Source organism: Pipra filicauda, unplaced genomic scaffold (assembly GCF_003945595.2).
Source record: "Pipra filicauda isolate LSUMZ 115617 unplaced genomic scaffold, ASM394559v2 scaffold83_size3615187_pilon, whole genome shotgun sequence".
Classification (NCBI taxonomy): Eukaryota; Metazoa; Chordata; class Aves; order Passeriformes; family Pipridae; genus Pipra; species Pipra filicauda.
Genome location: NW_024105020.1, coordinates 3305227 through 3324970, shown reverse-complemented (window position 1 = coordinate 3324970; position 19744 = coordinate 3305227). Strand labels below are relative to the sequence as shown.

The 19744-nt window shown below is 36.4% G+C and overlaps 1 protein-coding gene across 1 annotated transcript in view; it reads left to right on the top strand.

Annotated features, from left to right (window-relative positions):
• Positions 1 to 19744, top strand: part of TMEM131 (transmembrane protein 131) — a 94159-nt gene that overhangs the window by 20006 nt on the left and 54409 nt on the right. Inside the window, exons 3-4 of the mRNA XM_027718076.2 lie at positions 10139 to 10179; positions 17449 to 17517. Coding sequence (XP_027573877.1) covers positions 10139 to 10179; positions 17449 to 17517 — 110 coding nt within the window. The remainder of the gene's footprint in view (positions 1 to 10138; positions 10180 to 17448; positions 17518 to 19744) is intronic.

The window sequence follows — 19744 nt, the reverse complement described above, 5'->3', positions numbered from 1 at the left end:
TTGTACTTATGTTGAGAATACCTTTTGTTAAAATTCCTTAATGGTTTTAGTCCTAGTGGTAGAAAGGGAGGAGAGGAGAAAGAAGAAATCAGTTAATTGTTTAAATGATTAAGAACACATGGCTTGTGACTGTGTTTCCAGAAGAATCAACACATGTCAAAGCTGTGTAGTTCTGGGCTTGTGATAATATTTTTTGTTTCAGAGCGATAAAGGTGTCTTTTTTTTTTCCCCCCACATACCTAAGTTGTTTGGGTTTTTTGTTCAGTTGTTAAGGGTTGCTTTTCCTTCTTCACTTCTTGGTCTTTAATGTAAATCAAAAATATCCCACTGTACATATTAAGATTATAATTTACAAGAATAAGATCCTTCAAAGTGATGTAAACTGGTGACAGAAAAGGTTGCAATTAAAAACAAACCACCCCCTGCAAAAAAACCCCAAACCAAAAAAACCCCTCTACCAAACAAGCAAACAAAAAAGCCCTGGGTTCCAGTTGTTTAGCTGTCATGTGCTAAACACATTCTCATAATAGGTATCTAATGTAGGCTTATGTTTGGACATGTAGAGTGGTGGAAGTTTTCCATATGCTGGTTACACTCTCAATTATTGAAGCTTTTGACTCTTTGAATATTTCTTTAACTTGAATGGAGATACCACGTATCACTGTAAATATAAGGAAAAACACCTCGTGGCTTAGTTTCTTTTACGTGCTCTATTAGAATATATATTCTTCCACACAAGTGGTTTAATAAAAATTATGTGACACGTCATTGGCCCAGTGTTTTAATATAAAGATGGTGTAGTCAAATTCACTTACCTATATCTTAACTAATTCAAATGAATCTTACAAATCTGTAATTGTCTTGCTTATTTTAGCACTCTATTAACCACTGTAGTTCTTAAACTAGAAAGTAATGGTACTGCTGTGAGCCACTCAGTAAGTCATGTAAAGATGGGAAAATAAAATGGATCGTCAGTCACTCTAACTTTTTTGCAAGATGCAGCAGAGGCAAGAGAACTAGTTTAAATACGGTGGGACAAAGTCCAGCAATTCTTCCTGTTGCACTGTAAAATTTCCAGTTCTTTGGATTGAATTTGGCTACCACTTACCTTAATATGTTGCAAAAACAAATTTTTAGTAAGACAAAATTTTTAGTAAGTGGTTTGTATGGTTTACATTATGTTTGTGGCTCTTAAGCCAAAAATACCTGTGTAAGTGAAACCAGTTCCTTTTAATCAGAATGACAGCATATACTGTTTTCTCTAGCTTACAAATTATTTGTTTCTTTTTCACAAAGATTTTAATATGGTGACCTCTCGTGACTACTTACTGCAATTAAAAAAAATCAAAATAAATACACTTGTAAAAACAGACTTATGTCATGTGAACAGCAGTTACTTGGGCTTTCTGTAAGTTTTCACAAATGTTTGTTGATTGTAGATCATCCATTATTACAGCACAAGTACCATGATGCAGGAGTAAATCAGTATTGCCTGATGTTTTGTCACTTTCAGGTCATTTTTTTTTTAATATGAAAAATAACCAATTCAATGCATAAAGTGACTAATCATTGAAGTGTCAAAGCCATCTCCAGCCTTGGTTTATCCCCACTCCCCTGAGAATTTGGTATTTTTACAGTGGAAGCAAGCTTTTTTTCTTGTTTGAAAGAATTGCTTTCCAAGTAAGGCAAATCAAATGCCAAGCCTTGAATAATTTTATTGTTAGGGATTCTTGCCACCTCCTTCCAGTTAGTGTCATCCCTCTTGATGCTGGTTTTTTTGTACTTATTTGGAATGCACACTGTTGGTGAAATACTTCTTATGTTTTTCAATCATATTTTAGGATTTTTGTTGTCAAAATATAAATTAAATGTCTTGAAAGATTGGGTTTTACCAGACCAAGAACAATTATTTATGAAAGAGCAGAAATCTTTAAATATTGAAGTAGAAAAGCATCACATTTGGTAAAAATAAACTGACCATGGAAATTTGATTAGTTCGTATTAGTGGTTAACATGAGCAAGATACTTTTTGGGTGTGGACTTACAGTTTGTGGTTTAGAAAGTGCTATACCATGTAGTTTTACTTTTCATCTTGCCAGAGGAAAAGTGAAAATTCTGTTCTTTAGCATACATGTTCAGATTAAAGGTTTATATCTAAATAAATTTGCACTACTTCTGTCCATGGGTTAAGTTACAAGAATGAGAGAATTTTCTTACTCTTTCTATTCTTCACATGAATGAGACCCTTTAAGGATAAGGACTCAACAAATTTTTGAATTCTTTAGATAATTTATTTAGATCCTGAACATAGGGTAAGAATAGTATAATGTAAATGCAGTGTAGGGTTTGGCTTTTTTCTTCAGTAGCAGGTGATTTACAGGTGTCTGTATAATTGGTTGGCACTTGAGTCATAGAATTGGTTGATTGGAACGAACCCTGAGAGTTCATCTGGTAATTTTTTCAGGTAGTGTTGTGTGTAGATTGACTACTCTAGGCAGGTGCTTGATTCTTTCATTATTACAACCTCTAGAGAAGTAACTTTCTTATGTTTCCTAAAGTACAGGTTTGTTTCATTCCTAAGCTAATTTTGCTGCTGCTTTTTTCTCAAATACGTGTTAAGTTGGGGGTCTTTTTTTTTTTTCCTCTTCATAGTGATAATTTTGTACTAAAATCTACCTACAGCTTGTTCATACAAGTTTATAAAAACACTCTCTAAGTTTCTTTACTATATTTTTGTCTATATGCTATTTAAAGTATAGCATTTAATTGGGACATTAGTGCTCTGAGAGAGGACAGAGTAGTTCTTTCCCCATGTGGTAGCACTTGCTTTAGTAATTCCAAAATGAGTTGTAAGGGTTTGACAGCATTTTATATGCTCGTATAGTTTGTATTTCACTGTGCTCTCCAGACACATTGTTTTCTTTAGTGTGCTACCAGTTAGTCACTTATTCCATTTCCAGTTTTAGATTTGAGTTCTCCTTCAGCTGAACTTCTCTTTGTCAGTGTCCGGCCATCTCCTCTGTGTCCTGATTATTTGAAGTCTTGTCCAGATCTGACAGATGCTTCAAGCTCCTGCTGATGATGTCATCTGCAAATATAGGAGGGCTGAAATAAAGTACAACTGTTGCTTTTAATAATTTATCCTTTCATGTTAAGCCAACATACTGTCTCACTTTTTGGGGTCTTTATTTTGAAAAGTGAACAAACACTAAAGGGAAACTTATTTTTTTCAGAACAAAATTTTCATTTGTTTTTAGTTCATAAAGTGCTGTTTCTCACGTATTCCATTTATTGTTAGAGCTTTTACCTTGGGTATCTAATATTCTTCTGCACAGTGTAGTTGGGGTTACTATTTTCTAGAGCGAGCAATCTTTAATTCAAACTTCTGTGTATGTAATAGTATTTTTGAATTCCTAAAATGAGAAAGGAAAGTGGTAAGACTTTTCAGTCAAATTCTTCTAACATGAATCTGCTGCAATAATCTTAAGTGTATGAAATGATTTTTTACAGATGAACTCTTAGAAAACATTTTACTGATACGCACTGCTTTGCAGAGTAACTGAAATAGGGGGAAAAAGAAAACCTGTGTTATTATATATACTTAATACATATTTGTTGTCATTGTTCATAAACTGCTGTTAACTGCTAATCACAAAAACTGGTAATGAGAATAAAAATGGTCCTAAATGTCAAATAGACAGGACCTTAATATGACTTGCAGTGGCTTTGTGACACAGAAGCTGTGGAACCGAGTTACATGTGTGGGAATTGGCAGTGTTGATTGGAGGAATTTTAGTATTTTCTGCATGACTTATACTTCATTCTCTGTGGTAGAGTAAAGAAGTATCTTAAGTGGCAACCATTCAGTTCTGGTGTATCAACAGTAGTGTTTTCAGGGAGTAAAGTCTACCTGTATTTTTTAATTAACTCAAATTTCTATATTGTATATGGACTTTTTAAAGGGTTGTGATATGATCTCCATTGATATCTGTATAGCCAAACTGCTGAGATACAGACCGTGTGAGTGGGCAATAACGTGGCTGTACAGTACAAAGTTCAGCTGGCGGTTGGTTACCCGTGATGGAGCTGAACTGAGGACAGTACAGCCTGGATGATGGAGAGTATTCTCAGTGAGTTTGGAGATGGTAACAAATTGGTTGTTGCATTGGAAGGCAAGACTGCTATTCAGAGTGACTTTGGCAGGCTGACAAGAACCAACCTCATGACATTCAGCTAAGGCAAGTGCAAGGCCTGCACCTGGGAGAGAACAACCCTGTGTGACAGCGCAGGCTGGCAGTAGTAGCAGTAGCAGGAAAGATAATAGTTTGAACTCAACTTGTCCATGTGCTGTTATAGCAAAGACAACTGCCCACTTACTGAACTGGAAGATAAGGGGTGTGATTTCCCCCCCCCCCCCACCTGTGGGGCTGCAGCTGGAGTATTGTGGCCAGTCTGGGCTACCCAGTACAAGGCAGGCACAGACAGGCCTCTAGAAGAGGCACAGCAGAGGGATACCAGAATGTCAGGGGGATGGAAGGCTTCTCATGTTAGGATGTATTTCTTCAGCCTTTAGAAGAGAAGACCAAAAGGAAAACTGATTGCTGTGGGCAGTGTAGAATTGACTGGAGCCAGATTTTTTTTTTATTGTGCTCAGTGGAAGGTTGAGAGGCTTTGGACACAAATTTCAGCATGGGACACTCCAAACCCATGTAAGAAAAAACCTTTTAAGCTTGAGGGTGATCCAACACTGGACCAGGGTACTCAAAGAAGTTGTAGAATTTCTGTCTTTTGAAATACCCAAAACATGATGTCCCAAAGCTGTGAGCGACCTGCACTAGACCTCCCCTAAGCAAGGGTTGACTCAATGGCCTCTGGAGCTTTCTTTCACTTGTGTATGATTTTATAAAAGAATAAAAGCTATCTTAGTTCGTTTTCATTGTTTGTGAGCAGCTGAAATCCTTCAGAGGAATTGCCTTCCCCAGGCTTTAGTTTAAAAATAATTAACTGGTGCCCAGGAGTGACTGTTGCAAAGCTGATGTCAATAGCATATGTTGCATCAGCTGAAGTCAAGTGGTGTTTTTGTTTCCTTGTGTGAGTTTGGGTCATGAAAGAGAATGGCAAAAGTGACTCAGTTCAGTCCACTTTCAGCTACCTTTCAGATTACAGCATTAATTTTTTTCATTACCTTAAGCAAGATATTCATCATTAATTATGTTACTTTTAATTATACTGCTTACTAGCACACAGCTCATGAGTGCAGCAATGAAGATTTAAGCTGCCATCTACATATTGGTTTTGTAGCTGTCTCTTACCATTTAGTTGCAAGCAGTACATAGCTTTTCTACAAGAAGGAAGCAGCCTTACTATAAAATAGCAAGATGTAAAGTGTTCTGAATGAGTCTTTCAGACTGTAACAGTCTTTTAAATTAGTGTGGATACTCTTGTGTAGGAATACAGAAAGCTCTGGTTACTGAGAATTTTGTTAACATTAAAGACAAATATTTGGTGTCCAGAAACCCCAGGTCTTGATTAAGAAAGCTTCCCTGCTTTTCCCCCACTGTCCTTGTGTAAGACTTTTGAGCTCTAATTTAGTTGTCTAAACTTAAGTAACCAGTGCTATTTGAGATGTCCTGGGCTGTCCTGGAGATCTGCATGGCCCTGGCAGATATGGCACAGGGCATAGGAGAAACTGTCCTGGACGTCAGTCTGAGATCAGGCGAGTTGCCCTAGGACATTTATCTAAAGTGGCAGCAGTTGCCTATGTTTAGATAACCAAGTGTAGTGACAGGTAATATGACCTCTTACCAATAAGTGAAGAATAGCTATTATAACAAATTTGTGAGACGTTAAAATTAACTTGGTGGTTGTGATTGGTGTTTTGGTGGTATTTTTTGGGTTTTATGTTCTGGCTAAAGCTAACAACTTCTTTAGAGACAAATTCAGGCTATAAGGTGTGTGTTTTGATCTCCGTGTGTGCAAGATATGTGCTGTCTTCCACAACTGTACTGAGTCTGTAAAATGTACTTTGAGGTACAGATTCTCTGTGAAATCTTTCTTGAGGATATGAGCCTCTGGAGAGAAACTGTTCCAAGTCTTTAAACTGGTGCTGGCTGACTGCCTTCAAGTTTTCTAACTCACTGTACAAGTTTTCTCAAGATCTTTATTTGGAAATCCCTTTGATTTATAGTCTAATCTTTCTAGGGTTATATAAGAGATAAACTTAGAAAACTAAAGCATGAAACTGTTAGCAGCAGCCTAAATGTTATATACTATCTTTAAATTAAAAACAAAATCATCTATCTTCAGGGCTTTAACACAGCCTTTTGGGTGGAAGGACTAAGTTGGATCTTTAGGAAGAAATTTTTTACAGAGAGAGTAATCAGACATTGGAATGGGCTGCCCAGGGAGATGGTGGATTCACTATCCCTGGACGTTTTTAAGGTGAGACTGGATGTGGCACTTAGTGCCATGGTCTAGTAACCACGACGGTGTTGGATCAAGGGTTGGACTTGATGATTTCAGAGGTCTTTTCCAACCCAGTTGATTCTATGATTCTATGATTATAAATGCCCAGTACTGATAAGAGGGGTGATTTTTCCCTCTCCTGCTTATTTTTCCCACTCAGTTGTGAATTTCTACTGTTTCTTTTGTGCTGACCTTAGTTTTTGTTGTTAGGCATTTGGATTGGGAAATTAATCCAATTGAAGGTTTTCCCCCTGTAACTTAGCTTATTATGTATCTTGAAACATTAATAGTGTGCATATACAGCCCATGTCCTGATCTGTACATTGCAATATTTTGTTATTTGCAATGTTTCTCCAGTACAGATAAGATTTAATAAATGTTTCATATAAATTGTATTTTGCCAGTGCTGCTCTTTTACAGTGTATCCTTTGCAGATTAAAAGACTAAGCTGTATTAATTACAGAGCATAATGTTATTTGTCTTTTCCTGATAAACAGACAGTATTAAACAAAACCTACACTTTAAACAGTGGATTGATCAGACACATGGTTTTACTTCCTGGCATTTTTGTTTCACACTTTTGTGCAGTCACACAGGAAAAATAGCATGCTAGACTGTAATACAGTAGGCCCATAATTATACTTGAAGATCAAATTTTTAAAAAAAAGTATTTGGGACTTGTGACTGAACACAGTTGTATGTTTTTGTTTACTGCACAACTCAAAAGATTGACATGTAATGAAAATGAGTGATAATTATAGAAACTGCCACATGAGATTTATTTTTGGTTCAGTTCCATGATGCTATGGCTGCTGAAGTTGGTATGCTATTTCTTTGCTTTTGATTGACTCTGATCCAAAGTCCAAACAAACTTTAAAAACCCCAACAAATTCCACACAACAAATTACCCACAAAAAATATCAAACAAACCAGAAAGCAGACAGTTTCTGCTCAAAATACAGAAAGAGTCATTAAAATTAATTAGTAATTTTTCTTGTTTAATAGACATCTGAAAGCAAAACCCAGGCATTTCCTTGTAAGTGAATCTTTGATAGATTTTTACTCTTAAATATATTTGAGGTTTATGAGTCTTACCAGAGTGATTTGTGATTTTAAACTTGATCTATGGATATTAGACTTAATATTTTCATAGCAAATTTGAATTTCAGAACTAGAGGGGAAAACCTTGAGTGTTCAGTCAGATAATTTAACTCCCAACAGTTAATGACAACCATGACTATTTAGTAGTTGCATTTTTGTCCATTATATGTATTTCCATTTGTTTCTGTAGTTATCTGGAGTTTAATGTGATCTCCACTGCCCTCTGTCTAAAAGTTGGCCTGGGTGGAGTCTTAGACTGAGACAAATATTAGAAGTACTGACTGCAAATTATGATGCTTAAGAGCATAGATAATGAACAACTTTCTGTATGAAATAATTTAAAACATAACAGAAAATGCTGTCATGTTAGAGCCAAAGCTAATTGTCAAGGATGGGACAGTGTTGGTAATGGCTATTTTAGTTGCCCTGTTATAGGATCTGAACCTGTTAACTCCATCATCTGTCAGGTAATTGCTGGTAATTTAATTATGTGCTTTGATTATGTTTTCAAACAGGAAAAAAAAACAATTATTGAAAGGAAGCTTTTATTTAATTGTAGTGAATAATGCACTTTCAAGGGCATTGATAAAGGTTACGGGATATTTTATATATCTGTTAACTTCATAGAGTAAGTGTGGCTGTTGTGGTCTAACCCCAGCCAGCAGCTAAGCCCCACACAGATGCTTGCTCACTTTCCCCAGTGGGATGGAAGAGAGAATCTGAAGAGTAAAAGTGACAAAACTCTTGGGTTGAGATAAAGACAGTTTAGTAGATAAAGGAAAATAAAGAATTCACAAAAACATTTTTCGTCTTTCTTCGTTTTAGTTGAATTTCTCTTACAACCTGTTGTAAACTGTTTCGGAATAGTAAGTATTTGCTTATATCTTAGTGAAAATAGAAAATGAAGTGTGACATCAGAAGTTAAGAAGCTGAACTGAAAGCTTATCAGTATGTGAGTAGTATACCTTAGCTATGAAAACATGGAAACTTTTGCAAGCCAGTGTATTTTTAATGAAGAATAAGGAATGGCCTGTTTGCTTGATTACAGTACAAATGCAATAGGTAAGTTTAAATGAAAGCTTGCTGACTTATAAAACAACTTATCTTGTCTCCTAGTGTTCTCTTCAGGGAGGAAAAACTGCACCATACTGCAAATGTGAACCCCTTCCTGCAATGTCCCTTTAGCAAGGCAGTCTTTCTTTAAAAGCTCTATTTCAGCATTTTAAACCAAAAAAATATAATTGATGCTCTGCTTAGACTTTCAAAATTGCAAATAAATCCTCAAGTTACAAACAGATTAGCTTTATTTTACAATGGTAAATAATACACTTCCAGCTTTCTTCAGTTTGATGCAAATTAGAGGGTGAATAAACCAACTCATTTCATTTCAAATTTGAAACACTACTTAGATTTACAGTCCAGAATTGATCCTTGACATGAATCAAACACTAATGTTTGTAGACTGTGATTTCATAGTAGTAATAAAACTTTGAAAAAGTGTCTCCAAAAAGCAAAATAAAAATTCCTCTAATAAAATATATTTAAAATAAAGATAATAAAAAAAAACTATTTAAAAATACTTTTATCTTAGGAAAAACAAAAAAAGAAAGTATAATTTGTAGGTGAAATAGAAATCAATGAAGTGTTCAGCCAAGGGACTTGACTTTTAGTTCTGAAATGAGATGCGACCAATTTGCATTCCCCTTGCAAACAAGCAACATCCTTATACTAGAGGTGAACTCAGAAGAGCCAAGGTGCACCGTAGACTTTATCAGACCTGTAAGCTTTCTTCCCACTCTCAGGACATAAATATTCAGCTTGGCCATGAAATCTTTAAGAGGAGGACTAAAATCCTCAATTTGATCTCCAAATCCTGTGGGAAGACAGAAGTTTTCAAAGGCAGGTATGTTTTAACATTAACTGTATCAGGAGGACATTCCATATGCAGCCTTCTAAGCCAGTTGGTATTTCTTATACAAGAGTAAACTAACTGGAAATCCCTGGACAACCTAACCTCCTTGTTTTCAGGTAATTAACCGTAATGTCCAGCAGAGTGGAAGGAAAGGTATGAATAATAGAGGCTAGAAGATCATTAGGAGAGGAGATGAAGTTTCCTAGTCAAATGGAGATTATAGCCGCTTTTGTTTTCTAGGTGTTAAATTACATCAATGAGATAATTGCTTGACTGTTACTTGGTTTATATGCTTTTCTTTTTAATTTGCTTCTTACATCTGTGCTAGGTTTTTCTTTTGTTCTATACAGTGTTATGATTTCCTGGACTTCTTTTCCTTCTCTCAGTTTTTAAGTTGCTAGTTGTTTTACAGTTTGTAGGAATTCTTGCCACTGGAACTCACCACAGTTCTTGTCCTGGACCAAACAGTCTTTCAGTGAAGGCTTGATTTCTTTAATTGGAAAAAGCCAATTTGCATTTTCTGTTCCAGATCAGAACTTCTCCTTTTGTCTGTCAGGGTCTGACCAACTTGTGGCAGTTGAGTTGTTTTGTTGTTTTTTTTTTCCACCCACAGGAAGTATAGTGCTGTCAGTCTTAAATTTAATTTTTTTTCTTTTACAGACTGAGACAACTTTAGGCCTCAGTTCATATCAACAGAAAAGGTAAGCATATTTCTAAACGTTTAATACAGACTTTAGTTGCAAGATTTGCGATACTTTTCATAAGAATAATAAAGTTTTAGTGTAAAAAAAATCAAACAAAAATAGTGGGTTTTTTTTTCTAAATTATTTTTCTCATACGAAGGAAACAAAACTAAAATGTAAAGCAGTTTTTAATATTGGACAGCTAAATCATAGAATTGTAGAACAGTTTGGGTTGGAAGGGACCTTAAAGACCATCTAGTTCCACATCCCCTGCCCTGGGCAGGGATACCTTCTACTAGACCAGGTGTCTCAAAGCCTCATCCACCCTGACCTTGAACATTTCCAGGGATGGAGCATCCGCAGCTTCTCTGGGCAACCTGTTCCAGTGTCTCACCACCCTCACAGTAAAGAATTTCTTCTTAATATGTAATCTAAACCTTCCCTTCTTCAGTTTAAGGTCATTTACCCTTGTTTTGTCACTAAATGCTCTTGTGAAAATTCCCTCCCTAGCTCTCTTGTAGCCCATTTTAGGTACTGGAAGGTGCTGCAAGGTCTTCCTGGAGCCTTCTCCAGACTGAACAGCCCCAACTCTCCCAACTTGTCTTCATAGGAGAGATGCTTTCTCTCTCTGATCATCTTTGTGACCCTTCATGAAGAAGAAACTTAACATATGGAATAAAAACTTGAAGAATTCTTTAATGCACTTTGTAATGTATACCACAGAGTAATTCTGTGTAATTAGACTTTTTTTAATCATTTTACTAAAGTTACTTGTATTGAGAAAGCAGTGGGTTTGTTTGCCCACTTCAAAAGTTCTTGGTGTCCTTTTGAAGAAAAACTCGATTATGGTACTTTTGATAGATTCTTATCCATACCCCTCTGTCTCATCATAGAATCCTTAAGATTGGAAAAGACCTCCAAGATCATCAAGTCCAACCTTGACCCGAGTACCACTATGCCAACTAAACCACATCAGAGACTTCCACATCTACTCTTTTTTTGATGGTGACTTCACCTCTTCCCTGGAAAGCCTGTTCCAATACTTAATCCCTCTTTCAGTAAAGATTTTTTTCATAATATTCAACTTGAATCTCCCCTGGTGCAACATGAAGCCATATCCCTCTTGTTCTTTCACTGGTTGTCTGGGAGAAGAGGCCTACCCCCACCTTGCTGCAATCTCCTTTCTGGTTGATATAGAGAGTGATAAACTCACCCCTGAGTCTCTCTTCTCCATGCTGAACAACCCATGGCCCTGCCCCATCCTCTTCCATCCCAAAGACATAATCTATTATCAAAGAACTTGGCATGTATAATATCCGAGAAGGAAAATAAGTGACCTCTTTTTTTCCCTGTTCCCTAATTTTTCTCTAATCATCAGATATTCTTGTTTATTAATGAGTGCATTGAACAGTAATAATGAAACTTGTTTCTTGTACAATAGCATTAAACAAATTGTCATAGTGTACTTTCAGTAAATACAGCTATGTTTTGTCCATGAGGCTGTTTCCTGTTCCTTCTCAGGAAATCAAGTAAAAGAACTATTCTTTTTTTTCATTTTGGATTGATTCTTATTTTGTTATGTGTATAGTTGCTTAAATGTGGGCTTAAGTTCCTTCTTTTTGCAAGTTTTGAAAAGTCTCTAACATCTCCAGCTGTGGACAGGAACATAAACAACTGTAGCTATGTGCTGCAGTATGTCAGTCAGATTGCAGGTATGAGAGCATGAATGTATAGGAATGGCAATTGAACTTAACCGTGATTAGTGTACTTTGTCTTGGATAGAGCAATACTTTATGTAGATACTTTAAAAACGAAATAGTATCTTGTTTAAATCATCAAGTCTCAATGGCAGAGAGTGCATATATTGGCATCTAGTGCAATATGTGCGATATTTTTGTCTCCCAGAAAAGAACTGAATTTGGCGGTTCTTGAATTTGAGGCCATGGATTAGATTTGCCTCCAGGATATTTTATTTTAATTTCTCAACTAAGAAGATTGCTTTCTGTGTTGGAAATTTCAGTGTTCTAGAATGTGTTCTATTGAAACACTGGTTTAGATATTTGAAAAATCTCCAGGTCTGCCAGGAAAGTAGTCCATTCCACTTCAGAGTACTGGTCTATTTGGGGTTCAGTCACAATGTGATAAATGATCTGCATTGCAAACTCTTCTGTGCCGTGTTACTTAGTAAATACACAGTTTGCTGTCTGTCTGTTAGTGGTTTTGCATGAACCTTTCCTTTACGCATTTTTCTAGGTGACTTTTTTTGATGTCATTGCTAAAACCAGTACTTCTCTAGATGACCTCTCTTTCTTTGTCCTTAATACAGATCATAGTGTGTTTTTCTTGATATAGCTTGCAGATGTTTCTTTCCAATTTAGACAGTTTATTCAGTTCTTTGATCTGCTTTTTTAGCACTAATTGGAAGGAGGGGAATGAACTAGCAATGCAATTTTTGTTCTTGCCCATGGTCAGGTTACAGTGCATCTATTCAAGCTTCTCTCTGTTCTTTCCCCACCCTTTCCCCAGACAGCCCCCCCTCAGGAATTGTTAGCTTGAAGTTTAGTGCCTGATATCATGAGTATGTTTTCCTGATACAGGATTAATGTTGGCATAACTGAACCAATCACTATCTGGGTAGTTATGGAAAAAAATTGTTGCTAGTCTTTATTCGTGTGCATTTGTAGCATTGTCTGCTGTTAGATACTGAAGTGGTCAATTGTTTGATGGGAGTCCAGTGTCTCACTGAACCGGTAATTAATACCCCATTTTTAAAATAATTTTAACTATAAAATTCAAAATCCATTTTCTGATATATGCAGCTCAGCCTTATTTTTTAATATTAACATGTTGTGGCTGCATTCAGGTTACTTACAGAACATTTTTAGCTAAAAGAGTCCTTGCGGTGGCTCTTTCGAAGATATTCTGGCACAAAAAGCACCCACTGTGAGGTATTTGCCTATTATTCGTTTTAAAAGGTCAAATTGTTATTTTTAGAAAACACTTTTATTTGATTTCATGGTAATAGAAATAAAGTATCAGCTTTTTAAGAGATTGTGTTGCTAAATAAAATCATAAGATCTCTTTCTGTTTCATGGTTTAATGCTGGTGTCTATATTCCTTCACAATTTATGGCACAGGAGAGGAAATAAAACCCTTTAAACAACGGGTAATGTGGGAAAATTATATGTAGAATATGCTGAGATTTGAATTTTCTACAGTAGCAATTAAAGGTGTTACAGATAAGATTCCACAGAGCACAGACCTCCTCCAGAAAATCCCAAAACAGCTAGAAAGGTAATGTGAGGATACAGAGCAACAGTTGCTGCCCAACTTTGCAGCAATCTTTAAATACTGTATTTGGTAGCATTTTCTTGGTCTCTGAATGCAAAGATTTGCATGGATTATCTAAAATTATCAGTGTCTAGTACTCTGTGATAAACAGCAAAGCGTTACAGAAGTGCTGCAGAATGTCCTTAGGACGGATTAATATTGTGATTCAGCAGAGATGGACATCCATATCACACACAGTCTTTTCAGGCGTTGTTTTTTACCGTTTTTATAACTGCATCTGTAACTAACCTTATCGAGACATGAAGCTGCACTTCAGTGAATTGCATCTGATAGTAGATTGCTTCTGGGTAATAGCAATACTGTAGTTGGTAGCAATACTGTAGTTGGTAGTTGAGGTGAATGCCCACTCACTTGGATGACAGCGTGGATGGAACAGCGAGGATAATGATCATGTTGGGAACTGTGTGTAGTTCACTCTCAAGTCTCATTCTTAAAATCAAAATTCTTGCAGAAGGAAAAAGGTATTGAGACCATTTAAGTTATAGGTTCAGATGAATCCCTGGCTAGTTCTTAGTCTACTGCAACTTGTTCGCAGATACCAGTAGTCCTCTCTTCCACATGCATCTTTTCCTTTCCATGTTGTTGTCCTTGTCGCAGCAGGTATCAACTGGTAAGTGTTGACACAGTGTAGAAGAAGACAGTCTGTTCTTTCAAAAGCACCATTTCTGCTTCGTTTCCTATGCAGGGTTCTGCGAACGTTGCACTCAGGTTTTTTTTCTATGAACCTTGATAACATTAAAAAAAACCCCAGATGTTCTTTACAATTTTGAACTCAGTACTTCCTGTCAGGGTAGCTGCATGATTCTAGTCATGATATCATCTCTGAATCCCAGCAAAGCAGAAAACTAGGGTAGATATATCATTCTCCTCCTGGTAAGGGAGAGTTCATTGCACATGTAGACTGCTGTAGTAGATGGAAAGTAGCTGTAAGAAACCTAACAAAATATGAAATGCAGGCACACTATCTTCAACGCTGCTGATGCTTTTGAGAACGCACTCAGGATCACTCTTGAGAAGAAAAGGCAATGCAGAAAGAATCGTGCCTTGCAGAATATACCTCCTGAAGAGTCTTTCTGCTGTGCCTTTTGCAACCGGACGTGTCTATCTCGTAGTGGCCGTTTTAGCCACCAGCGCTCTTGCAACAAACGTGGGTAGTGCCCTTCCCAAATCTTCGTTCGTGAAGCCTAGCCATGATGTTGTCCTTGACTTCAGAAGTTAGAGAACTTCCAGGGGTAGGGAAGGAAAATGTTTAAATTGTGATATAAGACCGGGAGCCATAGTTCTACATTCATACAGTAGTAATTAACTGAACGTCATTATGCTGTAAAGTTGCCCTACCCATGGGTGTATCCTGCCTTCGGTGAGCAAGTGCCTAGCAGAGCAGACATTATCATCATTTTCTAGTCTGCTGCAAGTTGACTCATGTTGGGCCTTTCAGTATGCAAAGTTTGGGAATTCCAATATTGCTTGTTCCCATTTCAATCTTATTATAATTGTTACTTCTATTACAATAGTTGGCATACATGATGATGTCGCTGCCTTAACCAAACTTTAACCATTTAAACATTCTATGCTGTCTGACTGGCTGTCTAGGATAATATAGCTCTGTGGTCTGAGAAAATGTTGCTTAGGCTTTTCGTGTATGTGGAGAATTGCGTATGGTCTGATTGTTCAAGTTAGGTCATGTTACTCTTGACAGTATTTTCAATGCATTTGAAACAAAGATATTAATTATCGCTTTTGTAAATATTATAAATTTTTCTAATAACTTGTCCATAAAAGGAGTTTGTGTCCCTTTACCAATAATAACCAATAAAAAAGAGGTGCTGTCCGACCATTAAGAGTTTTCAATTTGGAAGAAATTGACAGAATTATTTTAAAAATCACTGTTGAAGAATGATTTCTGTTTAGTGTTATCTTGACAATGGAGGTACGTGAGCTTTTTATGTCCATTTTCATTTAAAAGCGCACTGTAAATGGTTTTTAAAATGGGGCCATAAACTTTGAAGTCATACCGTCCATTTGTTTTGTTCTTTCAAAACATCACTGCCTATATAATTTTCCAATTATATTCTTTTATGTCCAATGTCTTCGTAAACTTCATTTTGTTGAGTGTTTGTTCTGTGAGGTTAGATTTTAGCCTGAGAAGGCTAAACTATATTGTTTGGCAACTATAATGAGTCACAGCAGCACTTAATAGCAAGAATTGTAATTTTTTTGTAGATCTGAGCAGTTGTTCCTATTTATATCTTAAACCTTCACTTCTGTTATATTGTGGTCTATATACGCGTGGCACGTGTGTGCACACACACACATAGGGAACTGTATACTAAAGCTGACTGACTATGCCTGTTCTTGGCCTGAGAGTGTTTCACTTCTTTTGTGTGGATAAAGCTATTTTTAATGACTAATCTCTAAGTAGGATTAAAGATGATTCGACATGCAAATTTACAGACCTGTAAATTGATCAGCATGCATAGATTCAGTTGTGGAGTTAGAGTGTGTCATTGAGACATATTTTTATTTACAGAGCTTCTGACTTGTTACACTGTTGTTGTTGCCCAGATCTGCACTAAGAGAGGATACAGCTGTCATCCTCTATTCTTAAATTTTCACTCCTTTAAATAGCTTTCTTGTTGAAGTGGTTCTGAAGTATGGAAAGACATGCGAATTTGATCAATAATTAGTTTTCCTGGAATTTTTCTGGATGAAATTGGATTGATTGAGTTCAAGGCTTCAGCTTTCCTAAGGTGAGCCGTATGTCCTTGCCCCTTCCATTTCCTGGCTGCTCCCTCTGTTGATGCAGATCTAGGTGTTCTGCTGCCCTGAGTGGGCTTGTGGAGCATCTTTGCTTACCCAGGACAAGTGACTGCAGCTCGATCTTTGGGCATTTGGGATTGATTCAAAGTCAAGGATCTGAAACAAGAATGCTGTTTTAATATCAGTGACATAAGCATTTGAAGAAAAAAGAAAGCTGTTGGTCTTGAGCCATTCAGGAGCCATTGACTTTGAGCTATTCTTTATCCTTTCCTGTTTATTTTTTTTACGTTTTTATCTCCCTATTTTGTTTTATTATATGAATACAATTTTTACTCAGCCCAAAATAAAGTGTTACAGAATTACAGAGATACTTAATTGTGGTCACAGTCACATCATTCTGAATAAAAAGAATGTTTCAGTCAATGAAACTACTCTGTATTTTTTTCTTACAATTTCTATTGTGGGTTATTGATTGTGCTCTGTATAACTGGAAAAATAAGTGGCAGTAGTTGCTTCCAGGTACTTTATTATCTTCCCTTCTGGATTGTTTGAGTGCTATTTAAGTTTTGGTCTTCATCTATTAGAAGTCACCTGAAGAGTTCCCAGTGGGACATTAGTATAGGTAAAGCTAAAAAATGTTTCCAGAGCAATCTCATCATCTTCAGGATATTGCAAATTTTGAACAGTATATATATGGGCTGTTTTCTCCTGTGTGGCCTCAGTACCATCGGATGGGTCTGAGATTGTTTATGTACTAATATAGATGTAGCTAGAGAAACTCATTAGGTGTACGTAAATTACTGCTAGACATTGGACAATATCCAAAACATCTTTTATAGCAATGTTTGAACACTTCTGTGAAAGGTGATGTAAACCTATTTAGCTGTTTCATTTAGCCATCCTTATATAGAGGAAAAGTTTACACTCAATTAGATCCGTTTTAAAGATATGTACTCTTACATAATCTTCTTTGGAGACACCACATAATCATGTAAGTGGCTGGTAAAATTACGATATTCTGACTGGATGAGATTGTTTTGTTTGTTTCTTCTTTTGAATTAGTTACCCTATTAGTATTAATGAATGTTTTGCTAAGGAAGGGCTATTTGAAATGCGAAGGGAGCAAAAATGTATCAGTTAGTAGTATCTTTTACAGCATTTCAATTTTTCTTGCAGTGTATCCCTGTATCGGGGAAATTGCCGACCCCTCCGGTTTGAGCCACCGATGCTGGATTTCCATGAACAGTAAGTTGAAAAGGTCTTCTGATCTGTTTAGTTAGACAAATAAAAAATTAAAAAAAAAAATTTAAAAATCAAACCAAAAACAAACCCAGCTGGGGTGGGTGGGTGGGACTCCTAAACAAACAAACAAAAAAACCCAGACAAGCAACAAGAGCATTTAAAGGGGATGGAGCCTGGTGGAGAAGGTTGTATACATAATTTGCATTAATAGATTGTAAATGTTATTGACCGACATGTTCCAGAAAGCTGGTGTACTCAGTTTTAAACATTGTATAGTGACTTGTCAACTGCCATGGTTTTGGTGGTGTAGGTACTTGTACTTATTTTTTAGATACTTGTACAGCTGCGCTGTGGAGCAGTTTTAAGTCTAGAACTTATACTGAGGTGAGATTACCTTTCTGTGTGTAACCCACATCAGGGAGTATCTACTCTAGCACATCCATTTTACTATTGCTTTGGTGGCAAATAACATGGCAGTGGATCTGCACTTATTAGAACAGAAATGTCAAGTTGTGAAAATACAACCTCAAGGAGAACAAACAGCCTCCAGGAACCTAGCTCTGTGCTCTCTACCTTGCAGTTGGTTGCTGTTTTCGTTCTGACTTCTCTAAAACATAAAGGGAGGAGGAAGAAAATTTAACAATTTCATCGGTGTACCTGTTTGTAATCAGTTTGTCTGAGAAGTATTTCAGTCTTAACTTTTCCTGATAGTAATTGGTTACTGTGTATAGGTAGCTACCACCCCTCTTAGCAGTCAAAATTGGTTCTGGAGTTGGTGTTCATGGATGCAGCCTCTGTGCATGATTGATACTTTGATCAATGTAAACTGCAGTGAGGGCATTTCAAATATTTCGTTAACAGTTCAGCCTGGAAGAATGAAAACAGCCCAGATATGCCTGAACACAGCATTGCTTCCCCCATACTCAACCAGTGCAGCTGCTGGATGAAAGGCTGCTTTATTTACAGATAAGCCACAGATTATTAATAAAAATATAGTACCCTTTTTCTGTCGGAAAGACTGTTGTATGGTGTGACTACAGAGATGTGCAGGGAAGTTCCTGTGTATTGACGTGGTGTATACTCCTGTCTTTCTGAAAGAAGAGAAGCTGTAACTTTGTTTGCACAGAGTAGCTTTTCAGAAATAACCTCTATACAAAAAACCCCAATGTCACTAAATAACAAAGCTATTATGAAAATGCCTCATTTTGCAGAATTTATTTGTGCTCAGTCTAACAAAATTGTAATCCTACTTCGGATTAAAGACAGAATAAGTCACTCTGTCCCCTCATCCTTTTTCTTTCAGAATTTCTTCTAGCTTTTGATGTTGTGTATTTTTGTTGTTTTTTTCTAATGTCAGTAACTGGTCCTAGCTAAGAGGATATTGAGTTTCTAAATTGAATAGCAAATGGCCTTGTGGTAAACCCTGTTCTGCTATAACAAAATGAGATTATGGTTAACAAATCATACTGAGTGACTTGCAGTACAAATTCAAACTTGTAGAGCAGTGTGCTTTTTGTTAGAGTTACCGTAAACTTACCTACTGATTTGGTTTTAAATTATTTTCTCTTCAAAATGGTAGAACTTTCTAGTTCATAGTAAATCCAGAATTTGATTGAAATGTATTTTATGCACTTTTTTCTACTATGAATAAAGTGTGATGTGCTCTGAAATACCTTGCTTGTAAGGGTTATCTAGAGTTTGCATGCTTATCTGAAAAAAGCTACATGTGCTTCTTTACTTTGTGGATTTCCAAAGACCATTTTTTCCCCCTTGCTAAAAGTAGATCCAAGACAGTATCATAAATACTTTAAGTTGTTGTTCATTGTGTTTTGGCTTTTTATGTAAGTTGTTCGTGGTCAGAGCTAAAAGCACTGAACAAATAATGTCCATCTAGTACAGTGTTAAAGTAGCAACAAATCTCTTACTTGGGGATGGCTCTGTACAGTAAATGCAGAACTGCACTGTAAATTAAAATAGGAAACCTCTATGTTAGATCTTGATTCATTATGTGTTCTATTTTTTTTAACAACATATGATAATTAATTTATCTATTGTCATTTAGATCATAGTCTCAGGCAAAAACCCTCTTTTGATTTATTAAAACTTCACTAAGATGTCAAAGGCAGTTTTAGAAAAGGTTTAGATATGGAGGCCCAAAGTTCAATTTAAAATCTGTGAGCCAGCTCTAAGAAATCCTGAGTAACTCAGCCTTATGATGAGAAAAAACTGC